The sequence below is a fragment of the Delphinus delphis genome, chromosome 18, assembly GCF_949987515.2.
Source record: "Delphinus delphis chromosome 18, mDelDel1.2, whole genome shotgun sequence".
NCBI lineage: Eukaryota > Metazoa > Chordata > Mammalia > Artiodactyla > Delphinidae > Delphinus > Delphinus delphis.
In genome coordinates, this window is record NC_082700.1 from 38,599,988 (window position 1) to 38,612,613 (window position 12,626).

The following is a 12,626-nucleotide window of genomic DNA, read 5'->3' on the forward strand; positions in this document are numbered from 1 at the left end:
TCTTTGTAAAATGCTACTGTTCATCATTACAGACAGCTTTTAGTTGTTTCAAAAAGTAAAGTCAGATCATAAAAGGGCCAATGTTTGGTATCTTGAGACTCTGCAATATAATGTCACGCAGGTTCACAATACAGTTCAAGAGCACAAACTCTAAATCTCTAAAAGCATAGTGGTATCACTATTTTAATTATTAAGTAATTCCTCCTTAAAGAATTAGATATTTTATACAATTTCCATTTTTTAAAAACTGTTTTTCCTCATCTTATAATCACAATTTTATATGGTGAATTCTACACTTAATGAAATATCATTGCTGGAATATTACTCAGCCATAAAAAGAAATGAAATTGAGCTATTTGTAATGAGGTGGATAGACCTCGAGTCTGTCATACAGAGCGAAGTAAGTCAGAAAGAGAAAGACAAATACCATATGCTAACACATATATATGGAATTTATGAAAAAAAATGTCATGAAGAACCTAGGGGTAAGACAAGAATAAAGACACAGACCTACTAGAGAATGGACTTGAGGATATGGGGAGGGGGAAGGGTAAAATGTGACAAAGCGTGAGAGAAGCATGGACATATATACACTACCAAACATAAGGGAGATAGCTAGTGGGAAGCTGCCGCATAGCACAGGGAGATCAGCTTGGTGCTTTGTGATCACCTGGAGGGGTGGGATAGGGAAGGGTGGGAGGGAGGGATAAGCAAGAGGGAAGAGATATGGGAACATATGTATATGTATAACTGATTCACTTTGTTATAAAGCAGAAACTAACACACCATTGTAAAGCAATTATACTCCAATAAAGATGTAAAAAAAAAAAAAGAAATATCATTGCTAAACAAGTTAATTTTTGTCACCAGGTGAAACTATATATTATGTGGCACTAAATATAACCAGGAATAGACACTTTCTGGAATGCAATGGTATCAGATTTGTCTAGATTAATTCAGGTTTTCTCATATTCAATTAATAAAATTTAGATTTCATTTTCAACATTGATAAACATAGCAAAGATCTTGGATATATTTGACAATTTCCTTGTCTAAGAATAGGAAAATTTCACATGCTAAGACACGTGCAGCATGTCAGTCTGTGTTGGAGTTTGTGCATAAGTTTTGCATCATCTATATATAAATACACATACATGAGTTTATGTATATGCTGTAGATATATTTTTAAAGTCTCCTATTTTCTTCCTAACTTACTATGAGAAAAAGAAATATGACTTGAGTATCACATATTCCTAATCAAAAATTTTCAACTGCAAACAATATTTTCATGGATGTCCTTTGAGAGAACTAAAAGATGACAAAATTAGAAAATGCTTGTCTTTCACAATACAAGTGTTTTTCACCATATAATTACAAAGGATAAATGAAGTTCCTAATAATTATTTAAAATTTGATAGTTAATACAGACACCGATTTTTAGAGTATAGCTAGCCATCCAAAATCAATCTATCTATCAATCTATGGCCTGTGAGATGATTTACCAATGAGTCCAAGATTTCAGACGAAATTCCAGGGATGCCTGTTTCTTATTTGTGTGCTTTTCATGGCCAAAGACAACTTCTTCCCTATCTGCTCTGCTTCACCCTTTCCCATTCCGGAAAAAAACATTTTGCAAATATGGGTCATGTTTATAAGAGAACCTAGAAAAGAGAATTCAATAGTTGTTCAATAATATCAGGGTCATGTTTTGTTCCTGTGCACACACATTTCCATATCCTCTAAGTGTAACCTGGACCTATATTTATGTTCTGTAGACTATGTCCCACTATCCACCTTCCCCAAGCAAATCAGTCCCCCCATTAACCTGCCTGTGAGGACTGAGTTCTTTATCATGGCTGACTCTTTTGACGGCTCCTGTAGTAATTAATAGTTATAGAACACTCTCCATGTACGAATCATATGAATCATAGACTAGAAAGAGGCTCCTCCTTCAGCAATATCATTCCCATCACAATTTTTCTTTCTTTCTTTTTCTTTTTTTTTTTTTTTGTGGTACGCAGGCCTCTCACTGTTGTGGCCTCTCCCGTTGTGGAGCACAGGCTCCAGACGCGCAGGCTCAGCAGCCATGGTTCACGGGCCTAGCCGCTCCGCGGCATGTGCAATCTTCCCGGACTAGGGCACGAACCTGTGTCCCCTGCAACGACAGGTGGACTCTCAACCAGTGCGCCACCAGGGAAGCCCCACCATTTTTCTTTTTTGTTGAAGAAGATTTGATTGATGGCTCAGAATTATTTGTAATCCATAGATTGTCAGGGACAGATAGGCTTTACGTGTGTGAGGACTAGTTCAAATAACTTCTTATTCCTTCACTGCTTCTAAAAAGTTTTAACATTCTTCTTTATACTACAAAGAATAACACAAAAAGTTAAATAAATAAAATGAAACTGCAGTGTTTGACACAAGGTCCATTGAGACAGATCATACCACTTTTTAGGTGCAGACTAACAAACTTTCATGAGGACTTTTAAACAACCTATCATTGTACAATAATAGTATTTCCTGGAGAATTTATACAGATTGCTTCTTGCTTCTTCTACCTCTCCATTTGTGTTTCATTCTTTAATTTGAAATAACATGATTTTTCCCCTAAAGCCTTGGATTACTAGTTTTCACTCTTACTAGGCAATTATGATCTTGTAATTGAATACACAAGGGAGGTTTAAAGTGTGTGTGCATGCATGTTCAAACTCTTTTGAGTCAAGTACCCATTGTCTGAAGATAATTATAATATAATATAATATAGTATATAAGTATAATCTAAGGACTACCTTTTGAAAAATACAACGTACTTAAAGAAAAAAATGGTCTATTTTTGTTTTACAAGTCTTATTTTGTATTGGGAATTATTAACAGAGGGGAATGCTAGGGAGATGCCATTACCTCTTTTGTTACTTGTGCTAAAATTGCCTGAGAAGAATTCTTTTTTTTTTTTTTTTTTTTTTTTTTTTGCGGTACGCAGACCTCTCACTGTTGTGGCCTCTCCCGTTGTGGAGCACAGGCTCCGGACGCGCAGGCTCGTTGGCCATGGCTCACGGTCCCAGCCGCTCCGCGGCATGTGGGATCTTCCCGGACGGGGGCACGAACCCGTGTCCCCTGCATCGGCAGGCAGACTCTCAAGCACTGCGCCACCAGGGAAGCCCTGAGAAGAATTCTTGAATCCTAAACACCAAATCAGACTCTATTTCTGTTAACAATACTGACAGATCTGATGCATATTTTTAGTGATTTTTTATTATCCAAAGACGGCTCACTTTTGGTAAAAGACCACATGCTATATCAGTGGGTTCTGTATTTTTATTTAACAACAGTGATAACTTAGTGGAATTTCTAATTAAATTGCTATAACTATTATGTATGCAGATTTTGTAAATATGATAAGGGTAACTTCCTGCGTCACATGGATTTGTTTATGCTAGAAAACTAAATTGGAAAGGACTCTTGCTGAGTTGTTTCTTTCCTATTTCTGTACATATAATTTATAGATGCAAGAATTCTGCTTGTAGTTTCAGGAGCAGCTGTTCCTGTTTAATATAGTCATTTTATATTTTGTGTGCTCAGATAATGTGCTGCATTCCTACTGGGCAACATTTAACTGTAAGAAATAGGTTGAGGGTGTTTCTGATAGCAGGAACCAAATAAGTATTATAAGGAGCAAAATAACCAACAATGCTGACAATTCTTAATCCTCTCTACTTGCTTTGGACCCTAGAAGAAACTTAAGAGTGGGGTGATGCCATCAAACCAAGGAAGGAAGTTGTTCCTAACCCTTTTCCCTTTCTCTGGTGTCCCACAGTGGAAAATGATGTAGGGAGGAGATTCCTGTTTTATGTTTGTTTCATATATTTAAATTCAAACACCAAGGTTACACCCAAAAACAGTACAAAGAATTTAATTTTCTCTCAAGTTCCTTAAAGCTATCAATTGTTTTTGCATGTGGAGAGAAATGCTATCTGACTTTCTCACAGATCATACTGAGATCCAAAGGAAATAAAAATAAAATTAGACTAAAAATTTCATCATATGTCATTAACACGAGTCTTCCAGCCATATGAAGTTCTATGAAGTATTCAACACACTTTACTTACAAAGCACAAAAAAGTATGTCTTAAATTTAAGGAAGTCATTTCACAATAAGACATTTACAAAGTAAAGGAAACATGCTAAGTTTAAGTTACTGTGAGTTTCCCACACACACTGAAACAAGCTTCCTACACTAAACATGCAGTTGAGTACTGAAGTTAGAACAAAAGACAAAAGCTTTATCCTGAAATGAAGCAGTTGCTTAGCAGCAGATAGCAAACTGGTTAACAGAGCAGTAAGTATAGTATAGACAAGCATTCCCCATTTCCCCTGAAAATGCTATTCAACTTTTTATGGCCAGTTATCATCTGCACCCTAGTCCTAGTTTATGTAGCATAGATAATGCTAGGAATCAAAATATTCATTTTAAAGATGCTGACACCTTTACATCCATCACCTAGGTCAGTGAAGTTGTTATACATTATTTCTCCAACACAAACTGAACCTTCCTATTTGTCTTCCAAATATTCTGAAATGTAAACGTTGAAGAAGAAAGAAGGAAATGCTGACTGCTAGTGGACTGTTACCATGTTTCATTTTGCTAGTTTTAAAACAGTGCAACTCTCCCTGCAAACTTCTTTCTGGGGAGACAGAGAATTTTTCCCACAGGAAAGCATCTTTGGAGGATGGACAAAGATACTTAATTTCTGCTGCATCCTCTTTAGGTTTCTGTTCTGAGTAAATCATCTTCATTCAGAAAATATTCATTATAAACTCATAAAATGTCAAGCATATATGTTCTTCAGAAAAACTTGCTGGTTTTGATTTCATCAACTCTTATTTGAGGTTGTTAACATTTCTCCAACTACCTAGAGGAAAAAAATTGTTCAAAGATATGCAAAGTGAATGATTCTGTATTCGAGTCAAGAATAGAATAGCCTACTCTAACAGTCTCAGTTACTCTTTTATCCTTTTTATTTTTTTATTTTCACAAATTGGCAATGGATTCCAATCTTAGGATGGTAACAGACCTGGGGATTGTTTGGCATAAATTCAGACTGTGCTCCCCTTCCCTCTTTTTTTCTCCCTAGGTTATTGTTGATTAATACAGTGAAGGTCTATTCATGCACTGACCTTTCTTAAGTCTGCATAGTTTGCAAGAATTAGAAGGGAATCAAATGATAAAAAAGGTGACACAGGTGCTGATCAAAAGCATGCTCAGATCTGTTAGGGAATAGCTTAAGAAAATTCTACTTTCTAGGAAGTTGTGTGATACAGTTTTTGTCTTGTTCACCATTGTGTTCTTAGCAGGTAGGACGGTGTCTAGCACATAGTACGTCAGCTTTAATAATGTAACAACCAGTTATTCTACCAGCTTAAGTGAGTTTATACAGAAATAGGCCTAAGAATTACAATTCAAGTTATGCAAACTAGGGTGGATCATAGGCAAATCAGAGAACAAGGAAGGGGAGGTTGGCTTCACGGGAAAAGGCAAGAGTTGGGAAGAACTGTAATAACCAGAGTCCATTCAAAGAAGCTGGGGGTCCAAAGTATGAAGGCTTCTTATTGGTTGGACTGCTACAATCTCTGACTGGATGGGCTATCCAGGGGCCAGAGAAGTTTTCATCTTTCCCCAGAATAGTAAATTAGGAGACGACTTACTGTGGGAGATGTAAGCATGGGTCTCTTCCTGTTTCGAGTAATTGACTATGAATTGTGACATGTGAGAGCTCCCCCTACAGACCTGTCCTGCTTCCAGTTTTAGTTGAGGTTTCTTTAATGAATCACACAAATAGGTTCTCAAAAATTACTTATTAAATGAATGAATGAATGAATAGCCCTTTATGTTGAATATCAGAAAATGTGGGTTTTGTTCCCAGTGAAACCTATATAGACAAATGACTTTACCTCATTTCCTCATTTGAAATAAATGTAACAGGTTAAAATAGACTAGAAAAATCCCTAAATAATTTCCAGCTTAAAAAAAAAAATACACAAATTCTTCATTAGCAGAACCATTTAGCCTAAGTATTGGGTTGGCCAAAAAGTTCGTTTGGGTTTTTCCATAAGATGGTACGGAAAACCTGAAGGAACTTTTTGGCCAACCCAATAATTTCCAATCAACAGGATAGGAGAGTAACTCAATTTATCAGTAACAAATAATAAAATGACTCATTATAAAATAATTCTGTGCTCAAAATGTTTCATTTATCACCAGTTTAAAAGTTCCTTATAATTTTGTCCTAAAAAAAACTATTTCTTAGCTTCTTTCTTAGTTTCTTGATGAAAGCGCTCAAACATGAATAAGGAAGAACATGTGTGTATTAATATGTTTTCCTTCAGTCAAGCCTGTGAATATTAAGTAACGGCAAATTAAACTGTAACCATAGATTGCTTTTTGGGTTGCATTTAATTTACCTTCTAAACCTCTATGAGTTTTACTTGATTCTGGATTTTGTTAAGAGGTAGAGTACACATTAATTTTAGATGGCAAGAAGCTATTGAGGAACTTGCTATTGAATTGAATCAGTGGTTTTAGCTGAAAATGTGTTCTTTTGTCATTTAAAAATTCCTCTTTCCATAGCTTGCAATGTAAGACTATACTCTTAACTATTACTCTTAAATTTTCAATTGAAATATCTTCTTTTAAAAATAAGAAAGAACAAAAAGCTTCTAACTAATGTTATAAGAAATATTTGAATTAAAATGCAGTTTCCAAAATTTTTTAACCCTTTTTGGTATGATTTTCTTTGCTACTTTGAGAATAACTACATATGAAGATATAATTTCAAATAAAGAAAAAAGTATATCTTCATCAGATTTAATGCTGAGATAAAGCAAAAAAGTTCATATATGGAACTTTAACACTTTTTGTCTTTTACTTCATCATAAGTAATTGCTGGCTGATGTGTTTGTGTGTGTGTTTGCTATTTAGAGATTAGATAGATATATAGATGATATATTAGTTTTTAAATGTGATAAAAGGAACTAAATCAAAATATTTCCTTAAAAAGTTATTTAAAGAATTTTCTACAAGTGAAACCATATTTAAACAATTCTGTAGCACTTTGTTTCTACTTCTATAATATCAATTTATAATTTTCCAAAAAATAATCATTTAAATGCCAGTCATTAACTGGTAAATTTGTTTATTTGCCTTATAATAATTGGTCTAGTCCTATAATCTTGTGATTCAAGGAAAGGCAAAGCTCTTTAATTGCAATGATTAAAAAGCTAGGTAAAGAAAGTAAAAAATGAAAGTTAGGGTAGCAACACAGTGACAGAAGATTGTCTGACATTCCTTAGCTCAAGAGCAAGCCCAACTACTGTCTATCAGGTTTTTCCTTTCTCTTGGACTAAGTTCTATTTTGCTATAAGTGATGAAGAGGAATACAATTTTAAGTATTAAAACTTAGCATATGTTCTAATATTGCAAAGACAATGTATGGAAATTTTAGTGTAGTCAAAATAATAAAAATTTTAAATATCATAATTCCATGACCAGACAACACTGCTTTAAACCCTTAGTGTATGCATAGTCAGATCTTAGCTTACACATATTCACACCCTAAAGCACATTAACAGGAATGCAATTCAACACAGTAAAATCTTTACAAACCTCATTTTTACACTTAACAATAGATTATAAATATTTTCCACATCAATAAACATTAACATTATTTTAAGTATTGTGAATGATTCAATTGTATGCTATTACATAATTTATTAGTTACCTATTAGACATTTCACTCTTTTTTACATTTTTGCTGTTTTATGCAAAGACACAATGTACCTTACTACTAAATCTTTGCACATGGGAACCTATCTAGATTAATGGGACTGGGATTGTAGGCTTGAATGTGAATCATTCATTGGTGAATAATATCCTGTACCAGTAAGACACATACAAGAGAATAATTAAAGCAATGATTAAGATTTCTTAGCTGACTCATTCAGTGACTCTTGGAAAACAGTGTCCAACATAGGAACATGTGTATCTTCTCAGGGAATCTTGAATTTTCCCTCTCTTTCATACTAACCTACAAGAAAAAATATTGTAGAAGTTCTTGGTGATGTTTCTCAGACCTAACCAGTGTGGCATCTTCCAACTTACAGTATCCTGGACATACCTGTATTTGCATGCATGGCACTTTATGCTGGCATAGAGTACAGGGTCTCTGATGGAAGCTTCGCTTGGTCAGAATCCATATCAGCAGTCCCAAAGTAAAATAACATGAAACAGCCTTAGTAGTTCTTGTTCCCATATTATTCTTCCTCGGGGCAGCTTGGGACCTGGAGCTAACCTGTCAGTGATAAATCAGATAAACAAATGTGACATTCAAACCGTCAACCAGACTTAGCCAAATGTAATAATAATGTTTCCCATGGGAGAAAATGGAATGGGTAAGAAATAGATACAGGGAAACAAAATGTAAGTGCCCAGGCTTTGGAAAGTCTGAAGTAGTCTCATGATAACATGTGTTGTCCCAATTCAGTCAGGCAGAGTTTCACTATATTTATAACCCAAACTGGGCTCCTTTCCATGGGGATAACCCAAAAGCAAAATTCCCAGAGACTATAAGTAAAAAGTTCTCTCTTGCTTTGAATATACAAACAATCATAGGTTTCTTGAAAGAATAGTGGGAAAACCTTCACTTTCTCTGAGGAGAAACCCTGTGTTCTAAACTGTTGGTCTTCATACCTCACTTCCACCCAAGAGCAGCTTCCCCTCAGAGAGGCTCTGGGCTGTCACACCTACAGGCACATTGTGAGGCATGCCAAGATTCTGCAGGTCTCTTCCCAAAGAAAAATACTTTTTTCTGGGGTGAAGAAATTGCATCTTTATAACTGCTAAACACTGATAACCCCAGAAGTTAAAAGCTATTAATTTTGAGAATTATAGCTACCTTTTATTGAGTACCTACTATGTGTCATGTATTATATAACAAGAACACTTCTTATTTTATCTGTTTGAGCCTTACAACACTCCTCTGCTTAAGGCACTGCTCTCTCCATTCTACAACGCCAAGAACTCCTTCAAAGACATAATGTCCTTGTCCAGGGCCAGGCTCTACCGAGCAAGAACCCCCAGGCAGGAAATCTGGTTCTGACTTCTCATCTGGTGCTCTTGGGCAAAACCTGAATAAGTACTGTATTCCTTGATGACACCCATAACACCTGTTTCATAATGTACCATTCTCATTTTCCTTAATTTTAATTTATTCAAATATTCTCCTTCTATCTTGATATTCCAAACATTATTCCACTTGCATCAGTCATTATGATGATAAGTTAAAGATTGATTTGCTTACTCAATTTGCTTCATACTATAATATCTATGTTGCCATTCTTAGTCCTTATGCATCACCACCCCTACCTCCCATTAGACTGATAAATTGTGCACAATTTTGCCAATTAAGACTTAAACATCTCTGAGTCAAATTTATTAGGAAGTATTTCCGTAAACCACAGTAGTTTAAACATTATATTACACTAATTTACAGGGTCTTACAGCAAATAAATTACACTAGATTTATATCTGTTATTCTCAATTATAAAGTGGTAAAGAAATAGCATAGTATAGTATATGTGAGATAGAATTTAATAAGTTATATTTGAAATAGTTTAAAAAATATTTTCCTTATTATTTTGAGTAAATATAACACCAGGCTACATACCAGTAGGTGCCCAATGATACTATGAGAACGACTGGATTTAGTTATAACTGATGTTGCAGATTTGGACATTTCCTAGGAAAAAAAATCTATTGTAATTAAAACAGTTTAGAAGAATATCACAGATGTTAATTTTCCTTTTTCCTTCTGTCTATGAAACAAATATTTTATAATGCCTTATAAGCATCTCCCAGAAATGCTTTATGAAGATTGCAGAATCATTCAGATTGTTCCATTGTCTCTCTTATGTTTTGACTTCCTTTTTATTCACTTAAGCTATAACTAAGAGATAGTCCTCTAGAGGTAACACCAAAGATACTTTAGTCACTAAAACTATGGACTTTTTAGTAGACCAATCACTTTAAAAGCGATGTTTAGCAATTATGTATTGTAGGAAGCCTGGTCACTGTTCTTTATTACAAAAGCATACACTTAATATGAATTAAGTGCCTGTTGAAACAGAAACAGAGAATACTTGTATTATTATTCCCTCAAGGGTTAAATTCACCTGGGAGAGGAAACACTGATAAATAAAATCAGTAGCATGACCTTCCCTTAAAAGTAGAAATGCATTTCATATATTAGTATTCAAGTCTGCTTGCATATTATGTAGCACTTATCTAGGCATGGTTCAAACTCTATTGAGGAGGGAACAATGGTAGTGAGATAGTTGTGCTTGAAGGTGCAATGTGCTACAGTAGACTCAATTAGGACCATTTATGATTATAGTTTATATGATGTCTGCATTAGTTCATTTAAAATGTACTAAACTATCAAATCACTTCACACAGGTCATTGAACAGCAATAAAGTGGTATCAGCTCTTCTCCATTATGACTCTGAGCTAGATTTGAACGAGTGACTCACAGAAAATAGGCTATATTCTATTGTCAGTCTATAAGAAATACATTTATAGAATAGCAGTATTTCTACCTATAACATTTTGTCTCTACATTTGTTTTCTTTGAAATGGATACAATTTATAAATTATCTCTTGAAAACACAAATCTTAGGTAAGATAAAATAATTGTTATACATTGTATCTCCATATATTATATATTTATTATTTATATATTCATAATTTTATTAAATCTGAGTAGAAGTAGCCACATGCAATGCGATATTAAAAGGTCTTTTGGTTATCAAAGCAAAATGGAAATTAGGTGTAGTCAGACATACAGCACAAATTTACTACTCTCACATAATTCTGTAAGGCATAAATCTCCACCATACACACCTGTAAATGTTCTCTTATCTCATAGATTATATCAGCTAAAAGAATATTTACCAAGAAAACTAAGCAGTGATCTGTGCTGAAAGGCACAATTTTATTTTACTAAAATACTAAAATGTATTGAAGTACCCATATACATATTTTAGGTCACTTCTGATGGTGACATTGTGTAAATAGATGCCAAAGTAGGATTACAAACACCTTTCAACAGGGATATTCTAAAACCAATGACTGGTAGCAATATCTGGGCCAGTGGACAATAATGGCTTCATTGCAAAAGCTACCTTAAAAGCCTCAAATAAACACAATACTAGGTCATTCAAAAGAAATGGAATGTTGTGTTGCATTATCTATGCATTTATTCAAATCTATGAAACAAACATTTTTGTAATTTTGCTTATTTAAATTTTTTTAATAGCTTTGACCATTAGCATATATATATTCGTTTTTGCCTTTCTTTCTACAACTTTCAATGGTATACCACAAGTTTTTTGTTCTTGAATTACACAAGATTGAAATTCTTTCTTGTATTTTACAAGTTGGATATGTCATAGGAAATGACAAATAATAAATGTTTGTTTCCAGCTGTGTTCCAAGTATTTTATATTCTGCCTCGACATTGCACTGTGTGTTAAAGTTGCTTTGCTTTGCATTCCGCCTCCACTTCCTTTGGGAAGGATGTTAACGGTGTGTCCTGTGGTCTTCTTTGTAGTCGCAGCGCCGGGTTACCTTTCATCTCCCTGACGGCTCCCAGGAAAGCTGCAGTGACAGTGGTCTAGGAGACCACGAGCCGGTGGGTAGTGGAACCCTGATCTCACACCCTCTTCCTCTGGTTCAGCCACAGGACGAATTCTACGACCAGGCATCTCCGGACAAGAGGACTGAAGCAGATGGCAACTCTGATCCCAACTCTGGTGAGTCCTCTTAAAAACTTTTCTTGGAGTTCTTCTGGTTTTCTGTTGTGCCCTTGAGTTTTAACAGTCATTCTGGGGAGCAAGTAAATGGACATTCAGTTGTTTTTTGCTGGCTTTACTGTTGTTGTAATATTCTTTGAAATATATCAAGTCTAATGTGCTTGGTATATTGGCTGTTAAATTCTTTGGTGCATCTTTATTTTATGAACCATGAAAAAAGAAAAAATGCTGCAGATACAATTGCAAGAAGCCGTTTTATGAAAGACATCTAGATGTCAAAGATATTAAAATGGGAAGACAGTTTTACATTTTAGAATTGATTAAATATAGTTAAGTGGAACATAGTCAATGAAGAAAAAGAAAAAAGTGTCCTGTGGAATGCTCTTTTCCAATGAAGACTATACACACACACATAAACACACACACACACACACACACACACACACACACACACACACACACACACATATATATATATATATATATATATAAAACATGGTGATTAAAACAAGTATGAAGAGGAGTGATAATGATGTGGGGATTTATGGGTTTATATTTTTTGTCTATTTTAATTTTGGATGTTTTTTTTTTTAACCAATACATTGAAAGAGTGGAATGAGTGGGATGAGACTGGCAAAATCCTTTATTTTCTGACAAACTCACACCTCACCTCAGAAATCATTATACATTCCAGGTAAGCCCTGTGAGGGTACTTCTTCCTCGGCCTTTGAAGAAAAATTTGGGCAAATGCTATATCTTTTTT

The 12,626-nt window shown here is 34.7% G+C and overlaps 1 protein-coding gene across 1 annotated transcript in view; it reads left to right on the forward strand.

Moving 5' to 3' along the window:
* Positions 1-12,626, forward strand: part of PCDH9 (protocadherin 9) — a 984,388-nt gene that overhangs the window by 632,171 nt on the left and 339,591 nt on the right. Inside the window, exon 2 of the mRNA XM_059995601.1 lies at positions 11,662-11,863. Within this exon, the coding sequence (XP_059851584.1) occupies positions 11,662-11,863 (202 nt within the window). The remainder of the gene's footprint in view (positions 1-11,661; positions 11,864-12,626) is intronic.